Source organism: Oryzias latipes, chromosome 9, assembly GCF_002234675.1.
Source record: "Oryzias latipes chromosome 9, ASM223467v1".
NCBI classification, from domain to species: Eukaryota; Metazoa; Chordata; class Actinopteri; order Beloniformes; family Adrianichthyidae; genus Oryzias; species Oryzias latipes.
Genome location: NC_019867.2, coordinates 31,070,821 through 31,091,859, shown reverse-complemented (window position 1 = coordinate 31,091,859; position 21,039 = coordinate 31,070,821). Strand labels below are relative to the sequence as shown.

At 45.9% G+C, this 21,039-nt stretch overlaps 1 protein-coding gene across 3 annotated transcripts in view; it reads right to left on the bottom strand.

Moving 5' to 3' along the window:
• Positions 1 to 3,348: 3,348 nt before the first annotated feature.
• LOC101171674 (2-oxoglutarate dehydrogenase, mitochondrial) overlaps positions 3,349 to 21,039 on the bottom strand; it is a 33,727-nt gene continuing 16,036 nt past the window's right edge. For all 3 annotated transcript variants that reach the window (XM_023958851.1, XM_023958849.1, XM_023958850.1), the window contains 19 exons: positions 17,648 to 17,763; positions 16,256 to 16,410; positions 16,033 to 16,179; positions 14,656 to 14,746; positions 14,036 to 14,215; positions 13,104 to 13,232; positions 12,857 to 13,036; positions 10,545 to 10,697; positions 9,534 to 9,636; positions 8,080 to 8,208; positions 7,847 to 7,997; positions 7,573 to 7,700; positions 7,321 to 7,499; positions 7,132 to 7,203; positions 6,928 to 7,053; positions 6,372 to 6,444; positions 6,124 to 6,287; positions 4,533 to 4,687; positions 3,349 to 4,453 (listed from right to left, as the gene is read on the bottom strand). In XM_023958851.1, coding sequence (XP_023814619.1) covers positions 4,333 to 4,453; positions 4,533 to 4,687; positions 6,124 to 6,287; positions 6,372 to 6,444; positions 6,928 to 7,053; positions 7,132 to 7,203; positions 7,321 to 7,499; positions 7,573 to 7,700; positions 7,847 to 7,997; positions 8,080 to 8,208; positions 9,534 to 9,636; positions 10,545 to 10,697; positions 12,857 to 13,036; positions 13,104 to 13,232; positions 14,036 to 14,215; positions 14,656 to 14,746; positions 16,033 to 16,179; positions 16,256 to 16,410; positions 17,648 to 17,763 — 2,552 coding nt within the window. In that variant the 3' untranslated portion in view covers positions 3,349 to 4,332. The remainder of the gene's footprint in view (positions 4,454 to 4,532; positions 4,688 to 6,123; positions 6,288 to 6,371; positions 6,445 to 6,927; positions 7,054 to 7,131; positions 7,204 to 7,320; positions 7,500 to 7,572; positions 7,701 to 7,846; positions 7,998 to 8,079; positions 8,209 to 9,533; positions 9,637 to 10,544; positions 10,698 to 12,856; positions 13,037 to 13,103; positions 13,233 to 14,035; positions 14,216 to 14,655; positions 14,747 to 16,032; positions 16,180 to 16,255; positions 16,411 to 17,647; positions 17,764 to 21,039) is intronic.

Below are 21,039 nucleotides of genomic sequence, written 5' to 3'. Positions count from 1 at the left end.
TTTTATTTGTAAGAAGTCCTGCAACAATGCATTTTCATTAAAGTTTGAGCTTTTGAGGCTGACTGTTTCTCTTCTTTAACAACAACAAATGATCTATATATATATTATATATATAAATATAATGTATTTACATATATGTATAAATATATATATAAATTTAAAAATATATATAGTATATAAAAGCTACTTAGACACATCTAAAAGCTATAGAAATCAATGTCATGTGGGCGTCGTTGACCTCACCAAGATGGCGTCGCGCTCCGCCACCGTCGGCCAGGCTTCTAAAACGGGCGTGTCTCCTCTAGTGATATAACTCATTGGTTCGGGTAGCCGTTACAGATCGGGTAGTTTTTGAAATATACATGAAAAATAAGCACATAAGTCCCAAAATGTTGTGGCACCGTGAATTTAAATGATCCTTTTACTAGTCAGGTGAAACGGAAAATGCTTTAAGAGAAAGTTAACTTTTCAATTTTTTCCAAGTCTTCTTCTTTGACTTTAGCTCAGTTTATTCCCATATTTAAAAAAAAATCAACTTTAAAACGGAACCATTGTTTATGAATTTATTTTGAAAAGAAAATGTACCGATACAGTTGATAGTTGTATTTTGCAACACTGAGTCCATCCATCGTTTACCTTTTGAGGTCACATGGTTGCTGGAGCCTATCCTACCTACTGTTGGTCTAAAGGCCCGTACACACCGGGACGAATATTCGCCAGGCGTTATTCGCCACGTTTTTTGTGTTCACACCCAGGCGATTTTCGCTGACGATGAGTGGAGTGAACATGCAATTTCATTCCCTGACATTAGATGGCGCTTAATGTAAAACCGAAATACTCCTGTACACAAGGTGGCGCTGCGCAACTTTACGCTTCTTAAAGTCGCTTTTCACTCAGAAGAAGAGAGCAAGTATTTACACGCTTGTCAGAATCAAACAAAGAAAACATGAATATTTCAAGCACCAGTAGCTCCAACTGGTGTTTGGTTCGGGGATATTTTAGAATGTCCGTCATTATTTCTTCGCGGCAGTGTAGACGCTACTTGGCGTCTATCTTCTTCGCTGGTATGTGTGCTCAGCAAGGCAGTTTTGTTTGAGCGCCCCCAAGTTGTGTTTTACTGTAACTTCAGAAGCTCCAGACACGTGAGCAAAAGCGCCGTTCTCATTGGTCGAGTAGATTTCGACGCGACGCGTCGAAAAAAAAAAACGAACCCGAGGCGTTTTTTTTTTTTGACGCTTTAACGCCTGGCGTTTTTTCGCGTCGGTGTGCACACTCTCATTGGGGCCCTTTGTTTAGTCACGAGGCGTTAAACGTCGGCGAAAATCGCCGGCGAAATTCGTCCCGGTGTGAACAGGCCTTTAGGCGAGAAAAACAGCCAGGACAGGTTTCCAGAATGTTAAGAATAATGAATCAACCCATGAAGCATGTTTTTGGACTCTGGGAGGAAACCAGAGTCCCTGCAGGAAACCCCCACATGCACCAGGAGAACATGCAAACTCCACACAGAAAGAACCCAATGGGAATTTGAACCAGGACCTTCTCGCTGTGAGGCGAGAGCGCCACCATAGAAACCACTACACCACGGTGCAACCCCAGGTCTTATGAGATCTGCAAGGAAAGATGCATCACTGCAGATCATCCTGACACTGAATCTCAGAGATTACCAGTGATTTCTCAACTTCACAAACCGCTTCATCGTTAATCTGTTCCAGATTAAGCATTGAACTTTAACTTTTCTCTGAGGTAAATCTAAAGAAAAAGTTATTCCTACACCTGACCACCAGGAGTCAGTCTCCAGCTTCCAGAGGAATTCCCTGCCACTGTCAGACTGCGCCTCATCAGTTTTTGACCCCATTTTTACATGATTCTAACCATTATCATGTCTATGTATAGGGTGATGATGCTTACATTTGTTTATGTACAGAAATAAAACTTTGAGACAAAAAATAAATAACAATCCCTGAATTCCATTAAACACGATGATTTCAACAGGTTTAAAGCTCATCAAAATAAAAAAGATCAGCTCTCGCTTCCTTCCTCTCCCTTTTAAAAAAGCTTAAAACCGTTTATGGGTGACTGCTCGAGTCGTTTATTTCTTTTTCTCTGCTACGTTTCTTCTTGTTTTTTGAAAGATCTGTTCAAAAGCCATGAATATCCGGAAACGTCACTGCAAACACAAACATGGTCATCATGGAAACGGTCCACACATAGAGAGAGAGAGAGAGAGAGATGATATATGAGCTGCAAACAGACCTTTACGCCAACAAATGTCCCAAAATGCTAATCATTGTTGTCAAAACAACAAATTAAGGAATCTCAAAATGATTGTGTTGTGTATTGGGCGACCATGGTGCAGCGGTAGAGCGGTTGACCTCTAATTGGAAGTTTGCAGGTAAGATTCCCGCCTTGCCCATGTGTCGCTGAACCCCATGTTGCTTATTGTGGTAATAGGTTGGGGCCAGTGTGTGTGAACGGGTCTGTGACTGTAAAGTGCTTCGGGCCTTCTAAGAGGGTATATAAATATACACTATTTACTGTATTAACTTAAACAAAATCTAACATTTTCCACATTGAAGTGGACTTTTTCCACAGTTGGTCATTACATGATGTTACCACTTGAGGGAAGATTTGGGCTCATTTCCCATGAATGTGTGTGTTTTATAAAAACAAATTGTATTTTTTTCTGTTTTCCAGGGACTTTGAAAGCCAGAAAAAAAAGCAGTTTCACCCCTCACCTCTGCACAGGTTCTTGTGGTTCTGATCCAAACTCTGGATGCAGGCCTGTGAATGAGTGTCAGTTTCTGAAAGACCGTTACTGCGGTGCCGCCCGGAGGAGATGAAGACGCGGTGCTCCGGACAGATCCGAGTCTCATTTGGTCGACAGGTTAGGGTCTTCATGTGAGCTCTGAACTCTGTTCAGTCTGTTGTGTTTCTAACTTTTGCTCCTCCAGGAATCGGTTTCCTTCAGTCTTTCCATCTAGATTCCAAACAGACGTTTGTCGAACTGAAGGATGACTCCAGTTCTTCAGCAGCAGTTTCCAGGATTGTAGGAGTTTGGCGTCAGTCACGTAAAGCCGAGAGTCGTCTGCATAAGGTTAAACATCCAATGTCATACTGATCCACAGGGAGCATGTGCAGGCCGACCAGCAGGGGTCCAGGAATCCAACCCTGAGGGACTCCGCATCACATGGAGACTCAAGCTGATTATCACCATGGAAACAGCGTAGCCCCTCTCCCATTATAGCTGATGATTCCACCCACCTTCCAACGTATCAGGAAGTTTGACTCGAGTTTCTCAGAAGAAACTTCCAGCGAGTGATGAGAACAGAGGAGGCGGGGCTTCAGCTCTTCAGTTTATAACCCTTTATTGAATGAAGCAACATAACAAAAGAAGACCTCAATCCCCTTTTATGAAAATAAATAAATGATTTTCTTTGAAGCCTGTAGCGGTCGTTTTGTCATTTCCTGTCGTCACTTTCACTGCGACACGGAAACGAGAGATTCTAAAGATGGGAGACGATTTTTGGCACGAGATGAACACTCGTCTGATGGTGGGGGCAGAGCAAGCCGCGGGGGAAACGGGTGATCAGCAGTGCATGTCGAGAGGCGCACATACCCTTCAAAATAAAAGCTGGTAAAACCTCAGTGTTGCAGTGGTGACCAATTACAAAGGTTTGTTCATGAATCAGCCGAAGCGACCCTGGTGTCGCCCCCGTTAGCAGGACTCCCATTAGAGAGCTAACGATGCTAATGAGCAGCTCAATGAAGACTCCTGTCCTGCAGCCTATCAGGAGTCGTGATGAAGATGAAGGCAGAAGACTAGAGAGGAAAACGGTGTGGTGACCGTGTGTGGACGGAGGGAGGGAGGGAGGGGTGTACCCTCACGCTTTTGTTACAGGCTCAACGTCATCAGGAGCAGCTGAACACCGTGTCCTCCACAGCTGCAGTTCCAGCACAAAAACCCAAATCTGGAACATGTTATGATTACTCAGGTGAAGCTGCAGCCGGGATCAAGCATGAAACCCATAAAACCCTCTAAATAAAAGCGATGGGTGGAGGAGGCAGCTGTGGAGGAGGCTGGCGTTTGGAGAAGCTGCTGATCTACTGACCACAGCACTGATGTTGCACAACAGCTGCGGCGTGCTTCCCGTTCCGTTTGGCTGCACGTTGGCCGGATTGATCGAATCCTGTGATTCCACATGTTGGAAAGTTCACCTGATCTGCGATGGACCCGAAGGACGCGTTTGTGCTAGTTTCTGTGCTGTCGTCAGTAGTGCAGACTGTGTGTGGGGGTCAGGGTGGGGGGGGTTCCAGGTGCTGCAGGTCGCAGGTTTACTGCTGGTCTTTGAACGCGTCCAGGTCAAAGGCAGTGTCCAGGAAGCGTCGCAGCTCCATCAGGTGAGCTTTCTTGTTTCCTGTTGCCGGGGCCGCTGCCGACTCTCTTCCGGCGTACCTGGAACGTGTAGGTCAGAGGTCACCAGGGGAACAGTCACCGAGCAATACCTGACGATGATGAGGAGCAGCAGGTTTACCAGACACCCTTGGATCTGCTGATGGTGGTCCTGATGCGAGGCTTCACGTAGTCGTAGTAGCCTTGGTTCTTGTGCTCCTCCTGACACCAGACCAGGTCTGCGTTGCAGAAACGCTCAACCTCTGCCTTCACCTGGTCGAATGGGAAGGGAGAGAGCTGCAGGGAGAGATGGGACAGGGTGAACATCTTTGTTTCCATGGCAACAGCTTCCTTTGGTGTGTTGGTCTTTGCTGCGGAGTGGTCATCCCTGCATCTGAGGAAACCACAATCTTTGTGTTCATCATGATGTGGGCTCATCACACGTGAGTTGCTCCAGCGAGAGTCAAACATTGAAGAAGTCGCACCATCAATGAACGAGAATCGCGCTGTTGTGGTTTTCTTTGTGTTAGGTTTGTTTTGGGATTTCTGATGAAGCTTTTAAACTGAAAGGTCACAAAAGGCCACCAAAAGTGCAAATTATCTCCTTGCTGCACAAGTGTGTGTGTTACTGCTCCATGTGTGCTGCATGTGTGTGTGTACCTAGTTCATGCGTGTTGCGTGTATACGTGTAACTGCTTCATGTGTGTTGCAAGTGTATATACCTGCTTCATGGGTACTGCGAGTGTGTGTGTATCTGCTCCATGCGTGCTGCATGTGTGTGTGTGTGCATCTGCTGCATGTGTGTTTGTGTATCTGCTCCATGCGTGCTGCATGTGTGTGTGTGTATCTGCTGCATGTGTGTGTGTGCATCTGCTGCATGTGTGTTTGTGCATCTGCTCCATGCGTGCTGCATGTGTGTGTGTGTGCATCTGCTGCATGTGTGTGTGTGTACCTGCTCCATGCATGCTGCATGTGTGTGTGTGTGTGTGCATCTGCTGCATGTGTGTTTGTGCATCTGCTGCATGTGTGTGTGTGCATCTGCTGCATGTGTGTGTGTACCTGCTCCATGCGTGCTGCATGTGTGTGTGTGTGCATCTGCTGCATGTGTGTTTGTGCATCTGCTCCATGCGTGCTGCATGTGTGTGTGTGTGCATCTGCTGCATGTGTGTGTGTGTATCTGCTCCATGCGTGCTGCATGTGTGTGTGTGTGCATCTGCTGCATGTGTGTGTGTGTATCTGCTCCATGCGTGCTGCATGTGTGTGTGTGTGCATCTGCTGCATGTGTGTGTGTATCTGCTCCATGCGTGCTGCATGTGTGTGTGTGTGCATCTGCTGCATGTGTGTGTGTGTATCTGCTCCATGCGTGCTGCATGTGTGTGTGTGTGCATCTGCTGCATGTGTGTGTGTATCTGCTCCATGCGTGCTGCATGTGTGTGTGTGTGCATCTGCTGCATGTGTGTGTGTGTGTACCTGCTCCATGCATGCTGCCTGTGTGTGTGTGTGTACCTGCTCCATGCGTGCTGCATGTGTGTGTGTGTATCTGCTCCTTGTGTGCTGCATGTGTGTGTACCTAGTTCATGCGTGTTGCGTGTATACGTGTAACTGCTTCATGCGTGTTGCAAGTGTATATACCTGCTTCATGGGTACTGCGAGTGTGTGTGTTTCTGCTCCATGCGTGCTGCATGTGTGTGTGCATCTGCTGCATGTGTGTGTGTGTGTGTGTGTGTGTGTACCTGCTCCATGCGTGCGATGGCTACAGCTCCTTCCATGCCTCGGTTCTTCCTCTCCTTGGTCAGCTCGTAGTAAACCTTCCCGGTGCAGAAGATCAACCTCTTCACCTCCTCAGGACGCTCAGCTGCCACTCCTCCATCAGGGATCAATCTTTGGAAGTGAGTTCCTGCACACAGAGGAGGAGGATCAGAGAGGAGTCCTCCTCTCTGAAAGGGTGTGAACACTAAACCATGAGAGCAGCTCAGGTTACCCGGCAGCATGTCGTCAAAGCTGGATCTGGCCTCCGGGAGACGCAGCAAAGACTTGGGAGTGAAGACGATCAACTGCAGGCACAAACAGGAAGTTACGCTGATAGACCTTCAAATTAAATGTCTTAATTGAATTTTTAAAAACTGATTTTGAAATGTAGCTTAAACGCTCCACCTCTGGCTTCACGTGGTCGAACAGGAAGGGACTTGATTCACAACAAAAGTGCCAAAACAGCTGTCACTCATCCCTCCCCACCACTGAACAAAAACATTCTCCACTCCGATCCTCTTCTAATCCGTTTTCAGAGTTTTCCCAGGGGTCTTTTAATTAATGATGATTATCGTGTTTTTAGACAAAAAAAAAAAAAACGAATTTTCTAGGACATAGTCTCTGAAGAGCGGCAGCAGTTCATCAGAAATTCACGTCCATGTTGTGGGCGGGGACTAAACCTGCACTCATTTCCTATCATTGCTTTGTTTACACCCTCTCCCGACAGTGTGTGTGTTTGCGTGTGTATCAGTGTGTGCTTGTGTGTGTGTGAGTGGGCGTGTCCTCACAGGTTTCCTGAAGGGCAGCAGGATCTGCCTCCTCATAACATGGAAGTAGTTTGCCGGGTTCGAGCAGTTCACCACGATCCAGTTGCAGTCGTAGAGCTGACGGACGGCGAAGTCCTCAGTGATGTTCTGAGGGACACAACCAGGATCAGAACCGGGACGCCTTTCCCCTGTGTGTGTGTGTGTGTGTGTGTGTGTGTGTCTTACAGGCATGACGTCCGGGTCGTCGTTGCACATCTGCAGGAACCTCTCTGGACGAGCTGAAGAATGTTCTGGGCCCTGAAGACAGAAAACGTTGATGATAGAAATACAGGAAGCAGATGAACAGTTTGGGAAACGTGGTCAGGCTGCAGGATGAGCAGAGGTGGCGGCATCTGCAGCTGTTCTGCTCCTCACCATGCCCTCCATGCCGTGCGGCAGCAGCAGCACGATGCCGTTCTGTCGGACCCACTTGGCCTGGCCGGGGCAGATGAACTGGTCGATGATGCACTGGGCCGTGTTGTGGAAGTCTCCGAACTGCGCCTCCCACAGGATCAGGGCGTTGGGACTCGCCATGGCAAAGCCCAGTTCGAAGCCTGGAGGAGCAGGAATGCAATGAGTCCACAGGAAGGACAGAACGGCGAGGAGGGGGAGGAGCTTCGCACTCACCGAGGACGCCATACTCCGACAGAGAGCTGTTGCAGACGGTGTACGGCGCCTGGTCCGGGGAGATGTGGTTCATGGGAATGCAGGTGCGCTTGTCCACGTTCTGGTCATGGAGGACGTGATGACGATGGCTGAGAGGAGAGACGGACATGAGTGGACTCGTCTGTCCTCCGTCTTCTCAGATTTAGTTCCCTATAGAGGTAATTCTAGTTCCTCGTCTGAACTTTCCGAAATGTGATCCTCACGTCTGGGTCCTGGCCCCGCCTCCACTGCTCACCTGAACGTCCCTCTCTCTACGTCCTGTCCCGACAGTCGGACGTGGATCCCCTCCTTCAGCAGCGATCCAAACGCCATGTATTCTCCCAGAGCCCAGTCCACCGTGCGGTTCCGGATCATCTCGGCTCGACCTTTCAGGATTCGACTCAGACCTGCATCAACAGAGTGCAGCGCGTGTCACTTTCTTCACAGGTGGGGAGCCAGGCATTTAAATCACTGCAGGGGGTGCCAGACCTCCATGGATGGTGAAGTCCTCCACCGGGACAGAGGAGGCCACCTGTCCAATGTGGCTCAGGTCCTCCTCGCCCAGTCCAGTGGAGGGACAGCTCATGGACTTGGGCTGTCCATCCAGAGTGAAAAAACCTGAAGACAAGAGATTTTACAGAAAGATAAGAGAAGCGTTCAAAGTCATGAAGAAACGTTCCTGTTAGAGAAGAACAAGCTGTCGAGCCTAAAGGCCATGTCACACAGCTGCTAGTAACAGGAGACCTGGACGCCCGGGGGAGTGGGAGACCACCCCTCCAGCAGTCTATACCGAATGCCTAAAGATTTGGGTAGTGTACCCATTACACAATAAGGCAATCGTGCATAAACAATGCCTGATTATTGTGCTGTTTATATGCAATTCATTAGTGATTTGTGTGTCAGTGACGTCATTTGAACGTGATGTGTGTGCCGTATACGTGATATAACGTCATGCATGGGTGGTTCATACGTGAAAAGTCTGTTGTGGAAAGACACACATGTGTGTCTGCATCTCACAAAAATCACATACAACTGCACAAGATTTGTGCAGCTCATTATCAAACTCTGAACAGCTCATGATCAAAACACGGTTCATGTTCTACGTTGGTTTACGTCTTCTTTGCGTGGTTTATTCGTACTTCTGTGGTTTTAACGTGGCACATCTCTGCAGACGCCCTCATTGGGTGGTGGAGGGGTGGAGTCTCATTTTAGCCATTTCTTTCATCACTTTAAGAACTCTTGCCAGGTGGAGGACGGACAGGTAAATCTGACGCTACACCCGTCCTCCACCCGTGTGAAGAGCTCTTTCCGTCTGTTCTGGGGGGGCAGCAGGTCACAGCTTGACGAAAACAGCCCCACATGGCGTGTGAAGCCGAACTGAAGCTCTTCTGTCTGCCGTGTCATCGATTCTATCCACAGAAGTCATGAAACGCCGCATGACTCCTGGCCACGGCGGCAGATCCAGGACCAGCAGAGCTCCCCCTAAAGGAGGCTGCAGGGAGAATTCAGACGGATTTTGGTGGATTAGGAATCCAGAGCCAGAACTGAAGCCCCCGGTTCCTCCCTCAGTCAGATTAACCTTTAAGTTCCAAATAGAAACTGCTTCAAACCAGACGGAGGGCAGAGGATTTCCCACAAACACTTTGATTTTATCAATTCTTTTTAGAGTTGTTTTATAAAATCACAATACTGTTGGTGATGAGTCAGCTGAATACCTTCCAGGCTCAGAGCCCGATGACGTTTGTCACATCTCTGGTTCAGGCTGGCCTTTGGACAAACCTTTAGGATCGGTTTCTGAGCGCGTGGAAACGTCTGCAGTACTGTTCATGTTTGACTTCAGAGCCTTCATTCTAGCCTCCTCTGCACTCTGAGCTTTACCAACAGAGGATTTCTCTGCATCGCTTTTAGAGCCAACCCGGCTCCACCGAGCCTCCCCGACTCACCGGGCCAGGGCGAGTCCAGCCAATGCTTGATGTGGAGGATCTTCTCGTCTTTGGAGCGAGCGTACGCCTCCTCGCAGATTTTATCGTACTTTGAGATTTCCTCCTGCACACAGAAGAACAGACAGAGCTGTGAAGCCTTTACTGGGTCTCTGGTGGGTCTTTTGAAGGTGGAAGTGAGTGAACGTGCTGACTTCTGCACATCCAATTCCCGTCTGATGAGCTTTTTTAAAGGATCAGGTTTAATTTATCTACAGTCTTATTTCAAGTCCCACTCCGATCATCTTCTGATCAGTTTTCAAAGCGTTCCCAGTCTTTTAATTATAATTCTGCTGCTTTTAGCCAAAATATTAAAAAACCCCAACCCTGTGTCATTTTCTAGATCACAGTTGTGGGTGGGACAGATGGGGAGCAGTAAGCCTGGGCTCATTTCCCATCATCCCTTTGTCACACCCCCTCGTAGCTGTCCAGCCGTCCAGTTCTGATCCAGATTCCAGCTCAGACCAGGAAAACAAAGACGTTCATGGATCTGTTTGTCTGACAGTGGATGATCAGAAAGGGGCGGAGCAGGAAGCTCGTTACCTGCCGGTTGTAGTTTCTACGTAACAAATATATGCTTTTTATTTAAACGGGAATATTTTTCTGCTCCTGATTCTCAACGATTTGAATAAAGAAATACTCAGAAATGCCATTGTAATCCTAATTTGGTTTCTATATGTGCCACGTCAGACAAATGCCACAAGAACATGTTAAAGTCACCAAAAACGTCATTTTCACTGGGGGGGGGGGGCTTTAAAACCCACCAAGATGGTTTCTGTTTCTTGAAACAGAGAAAATATCTCTGGTTGCTGCTCTAGATTTGGAAATAAACGTCAGGAATGACTGTTTTGTCTTTACCCCTAAACTGGTGTATTTGGTGCTTCTGTGGCAGTGAAGGCCCCCCCTCCCCCGGGGGGGCAGTGCAGGGTTTTAAAGGTGAGCTCCGACATGGCAGTCAGGTTCTGCTGGGGTTACCTCGTACTCCTGTCTGCTCACGACTCCCTCTGCGATCAGCTTCTCGGCGTACTTGTGCAGGACCGGCTTCTGCTTCTTGATCTGCTTGTACATGAGCGGCTGGGTGAACATGGGCTCGTCCATCTCATTGTGACCCATCCGGCGGTAGCAGACCTGCACACAAGCACACGTGCACGGCGGTCACGCCAAGTCCTGCTGTTCTGCCTAAAGCCAGGCCGGAACAGATCCAAGTCAAGAGGATCCGTCTTCTATAGAACAGCAACAAACACCGAGATGGAAACCGGGTTTCTGAACGAAAGCTTCGTGGGGGAAAAGGACACGGCTGAACAAAAGAACATGCGTGTTCTTCACATGTTCTTCAGCATTCGGAGAACATCTCAGTGTCAGAAAGAGCTGCTAGAGATGTAGAGCTTTGATTCAAACTGAATCTCAAAACTTCAGATTGTTTCTTTACACTCTAAACGATTTGATCCCTGCAGAAATTTATATTTATATATAATTTTTTTGACATTCAAGACATTTTACAGGTGTGTAGATGTTTTAACTTATTTTTGCTCTACAGCTTTCCACGCTTTTCTCATAATCAGCACGTTTCAGAAAAAGTGTCTCATTAAGAGCTGAATTCTAGAAACAAAAACATTTGACTAAAATGAGTCAAATTCATTTTGCTTTATACTCTTGGCAATAAAACAAAACCAAATTACCTTAATTAGAAGTGTTCATAAGACGTCTGAATGTATTTTATTAAAAAGAATAACCTCATAATGTGGAGAAGCCACATTAATTCTCAAAGTTTTAACATTTTTTTTTTTTAAATCTAGATTCATGTTCACAGAATAAGTGCTAGTTCAGATTTTCAAGATTTATTTAGCTAAGACGGTATTCTCATTGTTTTCTTTTAAAATGAATCATTCCTGCTTATCACACTAGTTTATGTCACTAGCAAAACAAATATGTGTTGTTGGTGGTATGACATCGATTTGAAGTACAGTGATCCCTCTCTATAACATGGTTTACTTTTCACGGTTTCACTACTTCACGGATTTGCATCGTGCATTGTGTTCTGCATTCTGATTGGCTAAAGAGTCACTCCGCTTCTTCTCCACCTGTGCGTCAATAACGTTGCAGTTTAATATGTACACGTACGTAAAACAGCTTGCCAAATTTACAACACGTACGTGCAAATCATCTTGCAATTTCAAGTTTCTCTAAAACCCATAGAAAAAAGAGCGACAACAACTGTCAATCATTATGTTCTTCTCCTGAACAAAGACAGCTGCACCGCGGGCTTCAAAAGGTGAAAACAGGATGCAGCGGCTCAGTCTGAAGAGCAGTGAAATACACCCGAGTCACTATTGGTCCGACTGTACTTTGTGTTTTTTTCATGATCATTTTAAATTTTCTCCCGTTTAATCCAATTCGTCGGGTCGCGGTGGGCGGGGCTAATCTACGCAATTTGAAGTCTTCTGTTCACATGAATGATTCAAATTATTATTTGACAGTACAGTACAGAAGTTATTTATTGCAAAAAACGCTTCTAAAGTACTTTTATTGGTGAAAAAAAAAGCTTGAGCCTGTAAAATGGTTTGTTCTTTCTTTTCAATGTGTAATAGAGTATTTAATTGTATAATAATTGTTAAAAAAGTAAAGGTTTCTACTTCACGGATTTTGCCTATCACGGGTTCTTTTTGGAACGTAACCCCCGCGAAAAACAAGGGTTTACTGTACCGTAATCTTCAGAGTCACCGTTTTTTCCCGTTTTCCCAGCGGTATTTCTTATCCTCCAGAGTGGTTTGTGTGATTTATTAAAAAATAAACAACAGCTCATGAATTTTTTAATTTGCTCAACAACAGCCGGTGTCTTAGAGTCCAAAAAAGGCGGTAATTCCCTCCAACAGCCAGCGTTTTAGCTCATTTTTGTGTGGAACTCCTTGTTTCTAGATTTCTTGTTAAGTACTACGGATTTTCTCCAAAGACAGGTTTACTACTTTCCAGTGATTTTCTTTTTAAGGTTAGGGTTCTTCTCGTATTTTTAGGCCACCTCTTTTTAAAGTGCAGGGATGTGCAACTGCACTGTTTTCCAACATGCCCTGCTCTGGCGTGTTCTAATCGGCTGGACACGCCTGAAGCAGATAATCGGTCATGTGTAGGCCTTGGATTTCTGGAAACCACACCGGCCCTCGAGGCCTGGAGTTGCCCATCCCTGGTGTAGGACGTTTATGTCCAACAAAACTGCACAAGAGGCCCTTTTTGGAGGAGATCTTTCTGATTTTTCGGTCTGCAGCGATGGTTTCAGTGCAGTCGTCACTCACCAGGTCCACCACCACGTCTTTGTGAAACGTGGCTCTCCACTCGGCGGCCACCTTGCAGACATAGATGACGGCCTCTGGGTCGTCGGCGTTGACGTGGAAGATGGGGGCGTTGACGACCCGGGCGACATCGGTGGGATAGGGGGAGGAGCGCGCCATGCGGGGGTCTGTGGTGAAGCCGATCTGCAAAAGCAGGACGCTTACAAAAGAACAGGCGGGGGGAAAACCTGGCTTTGCTTCGTCTGGTTACCTGGTTGTTGACGACCACGTGCACGGTGCCGTGCGTGGTGTAGGAAGGCAGGTCGGACAGGTGAAAGGTCTCGTAAACGATTCCCTGACCTGCAAAGGCAGCGTCTCCGTGGAGCAGGATGGACATCACCTGCAAACACAAACACACTCGTGGAGAAGCGTTCCGGCAGCAGCCGCTGAAAGTCCAGTTCTGACTCACCGGCCGAGATTAAAATGAAATAAAAAAATCTACCGGCCACACGATGGCATCATTTGACACAGAATAAAAGCTTAGTCTCATAAAAGGATATGCTGAACACAAGCAGAGAGGAAGTCCCAACATATATAAATTAGTTTTTTTTTTTTTTATAGAAACTCCCAATTGTTAATTTCAGAACTTGGTCAGCAGAGACGCTGCTTCCCTGCAGAGTCATGAAGGTTTAGCAACGTTTGTGACGCTCAACGACTGCCTCATTCTGACGGTGAAATGGACACACAAAAGGTAAAAACACATCCACAACATGTCAAACAGCTTCATGCATGAAATGCTCTGCCGGACTTGAAAAATGAAAAGATTCACATTTATGTTTAGATAATATTCTGATTGAAGAGTAAACGTTCTTCTGAAAACGACGGAGAGAATCGAATGTTAGAGATGCCTTTCATGCTGTAAACCCTGCACTGCCTGAAGGAACTTCAGCAGGACTGACGGGGGAAACGGCGCCGGGCGGATCGCAGCGTCAGGAGTTTCGTGCGAAGAAAAATTTACCGGAACAAAACTGCCAGTAAAATCCAAACTGTGAATAATTACTTCCTTTTAAGCATAGCAGAATTTTTTTTTCGAAAAGCCGTAATGGCGTCATGTGCTATTTTATTTATTAACCCTTGTGCTATCTTGCGGGGTCCAGATGACCCCACTCCCAATGTTAACGTGCACGTGTCTGCTCTATTTACCCGTTTCCCGTCGTTGTCTCCGCAGTAGAACTGCTCGGCTTTGGTTTTGCCCTGAACCACGGGGTCCACGGCCTCCAGGTGGGACGGGTTTGCCACCAGAGATAAGGTGATGTTCCGGTCCGTCACGCGGTTGATGCGGCGATGGTACATTCCCAGGTGGTACTTCACATCTCCGGAGCCCTGCAGACGGCAGACGGGCGGTGAGGAAGAGGAACGTCCAGCAGCTCCTTCAGCTCAGAAGACCCACGTAAACCGAGGTGATCCGATGCTTCAAACTCCATGTTTTCATTGGTTTAACATAGTTTTGATGGTTTGAAGGGTCAAATTTCCCCAAAATCAAAACAGGTTTTGGTTAAAAACATGTTTTATTTGCACCCGAATGGAACCTGGAATTTGGGTGGTTTGTGCCGTTCCTCTCAGAAGAGAACAAGGAAGTGGAGAGGAACTGAAGTGAGGTGAACCCTCACTGCTGTGATGTTTGAGACTTTGGTGGGAGAACAAGACTCTGAGCACAGATGTGTTTTTGTGTCTTCAAGCAGAAAACGGCGTTTAGCGGCAGTTAGACTGAAACCATGTGAACGTTTCATCAGACGAGCATCGAGGAGCCTCCACCTCTGTACCTCATCAGCAGCCTCCAGCTTGGAGTCGAACTGACAGAAAATCTGCTCCAACTCTTTACGGATCACGTTTGCCAAGACGTTGAGACGACCCCTAAACACACAGACAGAAAAAATGAGACTTTGGTTTCCTGGAGAGACGTGAGAACGCTGAGGATTTTCAGCGGGGAGGTGAAGTTCAAACACAGGAGGAAAGACTCGGCTGGCAAACAGGAAAACCAGCTGCATGCTGGTCAACAACAAAAGAAAAAGGCATTTATTTATTCTAAATATGCTCAACCTGATTTCAAAGATGCAAAATTATGTGACGAAGGCGTCAAATGAAGTGAGATAACTGCTCTTTTCAAATTAAGTCCTATATTTAATGCTAAATTGTCAACTAGATTGAATAAAAAAACTTTGTTTTATTTTAGATTTGATTTTAAAATTGTTGAGTTTAATTCCTAAAATAAACTAAATTAATCAAAATAGTTTAGTGTGAATGAAGCTGGATGCTCTATTACATTCTACTGTTGCAACACATGCGGCTAATCTAAAAACTATTTTATAATCAAAGGTACGAAACACGAAAAATGACAAAATTCTGAAAGCTGAAAATGCAAATAAAAAACATACCAGTGCAGCATGTTTGTATAACAATTCTATGTCAGAATCAGAATCAGAATCAGAATCAGAAATACTTTATTGATCCCACACGTGGGAAATTTGTTCGTTACCATAACAACTGACAGGAAAAAAAGAGTAAGAATAATATAATATAAATAAAAATAAAAAAGAGAACAAGGAAAATGTGGTATAATTTAAAGAGCTATTTACATAACAGTGCAGGTAAAGAGATGTGCAAAAGAAATGTGCAAAATAAAGAAAAGAGGAAAAAAAAAATGTGAAATTTCTACAGTAATGATATGAAGAGCTTTTCTTTGGGCTGGACTGTAGAAAAACATCTGCTTTACCAAGATCAAGGTAAATAAAAAGGTTTTAGACAAACTAAATAGTTAAGTCCGCTCAACGGTGCAGTCGATGCGTCTGCTCTGCCTGCAGCTGCAGTCTGTGGGAGGGGCGGAGTCACTGGCTGCAGCATTAGCTAATAATGAAGCAAAAACAATCTGTGCCTAACGTCAGTTTCCAGAATTTCAGAAAATGCATCTGTTGTTGAAAGAAAGTCACTTAAAAGGTTTAAAATAAAAACAGGAACAAAGTCGCGTCGACAGTCGTGTCGAGTAGAAATACTTGTTATTCTGAATGGACTCGTAAAGTTCTGTTTGACCCCTTAAATACTTCAAACCAGCGGATACTGAAATGATGACATTAGAGAGGGGATGGGAATCAACGTCCACGTGTTCCTCCTCCTTCCCTCATTACATTCCGGGGTTTGCTCACCTGTGCGGCATGCCCATGATGACGTTCTCCACGCCGTTCTCCGAGGACTTATCGATGATGGTTTTCAGAGACGGGATCAGGGACTCGCATCCCTCCAGTCCGAAGCGTTTCTCCGCGGACCACTTCTTCTGAAGAAACTCCTCAAACCTGCAGGCACACACAGGCCGATGACACCCAGGTGATGGTGCACTGGCCCGTGGTCCGTTGGGCCTCCAAAACCGACCTGGTGGAGCGGATCATGCGGGCCAGCAGCGTCCTCTTCTCCTCCGGCGTGAACTGCATCACTCCAGGAGTCTCGAACTTCTGCCTGATCCACTGACACTGGTCCAGGTCGTTGATGAACATGAACTCCACGCCAATGTGCTGACAGTACGCCATCTGCACAAAGACGCACAGACCCAAACACCAGCAGATCAGTAAAACAACAAATCCTTTTTAGCATCGAGTTTTCTGAATTATCTTCCCCGACAGGAGAACGGCTTTCAGCTTCCAAAGAGACAGCAGAAGCCCAAACAAAAAGAACTGCCGCAAAGAGATCCACTCTGGTCATTTTAAATCTACGGTGTAAATCTCCTGAGAAAGCCTCTAGGTCCGTTGTCCCCAATGGCCGGGCCGTGGACTGGTACCGGCGCCTGGGACAGTTGGTACCAGGCTGCAAGGAAAAAACACGACCTACGTTTTTCTGTTTCATTTCAAATCCGATTCTGAAGGAAGATTTATTTTGGAAAACTATAAGGTTCTCCACCACATGCGACTCGTTTTTGATGCAGGTCTAGTTTAGACCACTAAATCGAAACGTCCAAGCTAGAAAATACAATGAATAAATGTATTTGGGAGGATCCAGTGAGAAACAGAAGAAGAGCCTTCCACTTGAGTATTTTATTTACCACACTCTAAAAGTTGACAGTTATGGAAAAATCTATAACATCCAATAAAGGTTAAACTATCAGCAGATAATTTACAGAACAATAAGGTAAAAATCAACCTCAAAAATAAACGGAAAACAAAGAGGAGACTTAAAAAAACAAAATAAACCTCAATAGTCCCATCCCAGCCTCGTACCGGCCGGTGGGTAAGAATCTTGTCGGACATAAAGCCTGGAAAAGGTCGAGTCCCTCTGATGTGGGGGACGCGAGTTTGACGGAAACGACCAGGTTGGAAGAGTTTCTACTGATACTGTTCCATTGCAGCTAATGGGGGCGGGGCTGGCAGTACAGACTCTTCCTGGAAGGGGCGGGTCCTCACTTTGTGATGTCACAATGTGAGAACCCACTTGTTTTTGTGGATCGGTAGGAGGAATACTCAGATGTGTGAATGGTTTAAATTCCTCCTTGAGGTTGTCTTTACTGAGTAATGAACACCAGAATACGGTACAGACCCTTTGAAGTTTAGTGTTCCAAATAAAGATCAGAAGAGCCGTCAGCCTTTGTTTTAGTAATGATAGTTAGGTCTTGTTTTGCTCTCTTTATTTGACTTCTTTGGCCCAACCTTGAACCCTGCCTCCCTCATCTTATTGTTCAATAAAAATATCTAAAATGAAAAAATTAATCAATCGTGTGTCTTTGTTAGGGTCCCCTCCAGCAGAGTTCATGTTGCTCCTGTGCTCTTCGTTTACCTCCAGGCGGCGGATGATCTCCTTCAGCGGCAGCGCCGTCTCCGAGCCGCCGATGAAGGTGGTGGTGGGCAGCCGGAACACCTTATCCAGGTCCGACTCATTCAGGCCGTAGAAGCCTACGCATCCCATCATGCATAGCGACGCAGCAGGGAGGTGGCAAAGAGGGAGACAAAAAAAGAAGGGAGTGAATGAACATTTCAAGATGTGGAAGCAGATGGAGAAACCGTGAGAATGCGTGAAAACGAGCAGCTCGCCGTGAAAAAGGAATGAAACATGCAGGAGGAGGAAGAGGAGGAGGAGCCAGTTTGAAGAAGAAGCTGATCTGCTGCTCTCAGTTAAAACATTTTTTCAAATCGGATTATTTCTGCACAGAAAATAAAGTAGGTTTTTTCATGAATCGTTTTTTGCTGCACAAACATGTGAAAAAAGAAAAAAAAATTCTTAGGAAATTAAAAGTATTCAAGTCAAACTTATCTTGTAAATGAAAACTGATTGATGACTGACTGATACAAATCTGCTCAATAATGGAGAAACATTTCAGGGACTCATTCCAAATACAGTGCTCCACCACAAAGGCTGTAACGCCCTCTAGTGTTCAGACTCTTTACAGTCCCAAAAGTCTGCTTTGCTGCAGTTATGCTTTAAAAAACACCAGGAAGCACAGATGAAGGCCGGCCTTTCCCCCCTGTGCCCTGACTCCGCCCCCTTGCTCCAGAGGAGCAGGAAGTTCAGAGGGATCAGCATGGATCAGCTCATGAGCTCCAGCAGGTCAATGAATTATTTGACCTGCTGAGGAGCAGTCAGGGAGGAGGAGTTACGATGAAGAGAGGAGGGCGGGGTTCGTTTCCTTCAGCTAGGTTGATTGACAGCAGGCTTGACCAATCAGAGCTCGTGTAAAAGCCGAGGCAGGACGCTAATCAGGGCGCAGCTTCAAGTTAATTTTCCTCTCCTTCCACCAGACGATGAGCAGAAGGAGGAAAGTTCTTAAATCTGCTGAGACAAACGGTTTTCACAGCTTCAAACTGGCAGCGCTGCTTCTATAAAGAATCTGCTGGAATCACTGCAGCTTCTGTGTGTTTGTACAACAACAGACATCTGCAGCCACAAACTCAGAATATACACAACTGCGCTTCTCCCAGACACACAATTACATCTTCCACGCTGCGTAGAAACATCTCTGCTGCATAGTTTCATTCGGAGACCAAGGTTTCATTCTCAGAGGGGATGGAACCGTATCTGACCACATGGTCAGCTGGTCCCTCATTGGTGATCAGAAAAGGATGGAGCCCTGTTTCCATGACCACAAATATCTGATCTTCTCCCTGCACTAAAGCTCTGCTTCACAGGCCTCAGTCATTGTCAGAGTTTGCTGCCAAATAGAGATTTAAGAAATAAACTAGGATTTTATTTTTTTAACATCTGATGTCTTTCTGGTAATATAATTAATGTCTCTCTTAGAGCCTATAGGTCTGAAAAGGATGTTTTATTAATAATTCTTCACATCAAAGGGCATGAAAGTGTTTTATCATTTTCATTCCTCTCAAACACAATCCCAAAGCCGTATTTTGAAACCATCCATGCATCTCTGAATACTCCTCTAAAAACCTACTCTGAGCCCCTCCCAATCCACAAAAAGGAGCAGGTCCTCACATTGTGACATCACAAAGTGAGGGCAGGAAGAGTCTGTAGTGCCAGCTCCGCCCCCAGGCTAACATACACGCCCACTTTCTCAGTGGAGCTAGCGGTGATCGGCTAAATGCTTTCCTTTGCTAGAAACAATCTGCACATCCATCTTTGGAAAAGTTTGGATGTTAGTTTTTGTTGGAGAAATGCAGAAACGCTGCAGAGGCCGACTCTAGGATGACGTCATGAAATGGGCGGCACCCACAAGGAGAGAGAGGCGGAGCCTCAGAAATCGAGTCGTCTTACTTCTGGGTACAAAAACGAGTGCGAAAATAACTTAATTCACAAAATAATGGCTTTAGTGCGCCAAAGGTAATTTATTATCCTATATGTGGATCTAGTTTACTCTGAAAGGCTTTAGAAAAGCAGGATATGGGCTCTTTAACAGGAATAATCAGATCCTTTTTCAAACCTCTGCCTCTTATTTGAGTCAATACTTGACTTGGATGTCTGCTTTTAACTTTACTTATGTCATATTGTCTGAAGTACCACCACTCTTAAGGAAAACCTCGCCTGCTCCTGGAGGAAGACAAACCGGTTTCTTTGAGGTCAGGGCTCCAGACTGCGACCAATTGGTTGCATTTTGCGACCAAAATTTGAGAGTGTGCGACTAAATTTTACATCCATTCGCACATGTGCTACCAGTAAATTTGCCTCCCCCACCCTTCGTATTTTTAATACATCAAACGTAGAAGGGGCACGTCAATGATCAATGAAATAATCAATGAGACGCGAGCGCACACGCACGCAGGCAGACACACACACACTCGTGCACATATTCATCAAACGCGAGCACACACTCGCGTGATACCTGTGTGTGAGGCGGCCACTGCGTGTGAGAAGAATAGGGAAAGCCACTGTGAGTGGCTAAAATGCGTGGAGGGGGCGGGGCCTAGAGATATTCGCGCGCGCGTAAACATCTGTGGGAAGGAAACTGAGTCAAATATCATCACAACCTGATATGTGCGTCTGAGCTATGGGCAAGCGAACTATTGATTCGTTCTTCAGACCTGCGGCTAGTGTACCAGGGCCAGAGTGTACAGCAGGGGTCTCAAACTCGCGGCCTCCAAGATGATATTTTGCGGTCCCCGCCTTAATATGAAAGTTCAATTTTAATGCGGCCCTCCAGTTTGTATGAAAGACACTTTTTCATTGTCGTGCGCGGAGCTGACCAACCAATCACAGTGGGGTAAATGACTCTTGGGGGGCGTGACAATGACAGGGTTTGAAAGCAGGAAGCCTGACAGCCCCCTCCCCGGACCACATTAAGGAATTCCTTACTTTCCTTTAGAACGTATCTATTCGCTCGTAATTTTCTAAATACATCCGTGCTGGGGGGGGGGGGGGGGGGTGAAGGCGAATGAAGGACAACAGGAAATGGGAGTTGTCCTTAACATTCAATTTAGTTTTAATATTCCTCTCTCCCTCAGTATGATCTGTGTTATTATATATTTTATATTTATTTGAATGTTTTGTAATGTATGTAGCCTTTTTTTTAATCAATTGGTATTTTAAATTATTTTGATTGATCAGTGAACTACAAAAACCATCAGCACACATGTCCCATAATGCATTGTTTTGTAGTCTGTAGGGCAGCTTTCAGTCAGTGCAGTACTAAATTTCCAGCTGCGTTCGCTCAGGTTGGGGTCTTGCTCCCACCCCTTTCCCGCGATATTTTTGTGATGATTGACAGGAGATGTTGGAGCAAA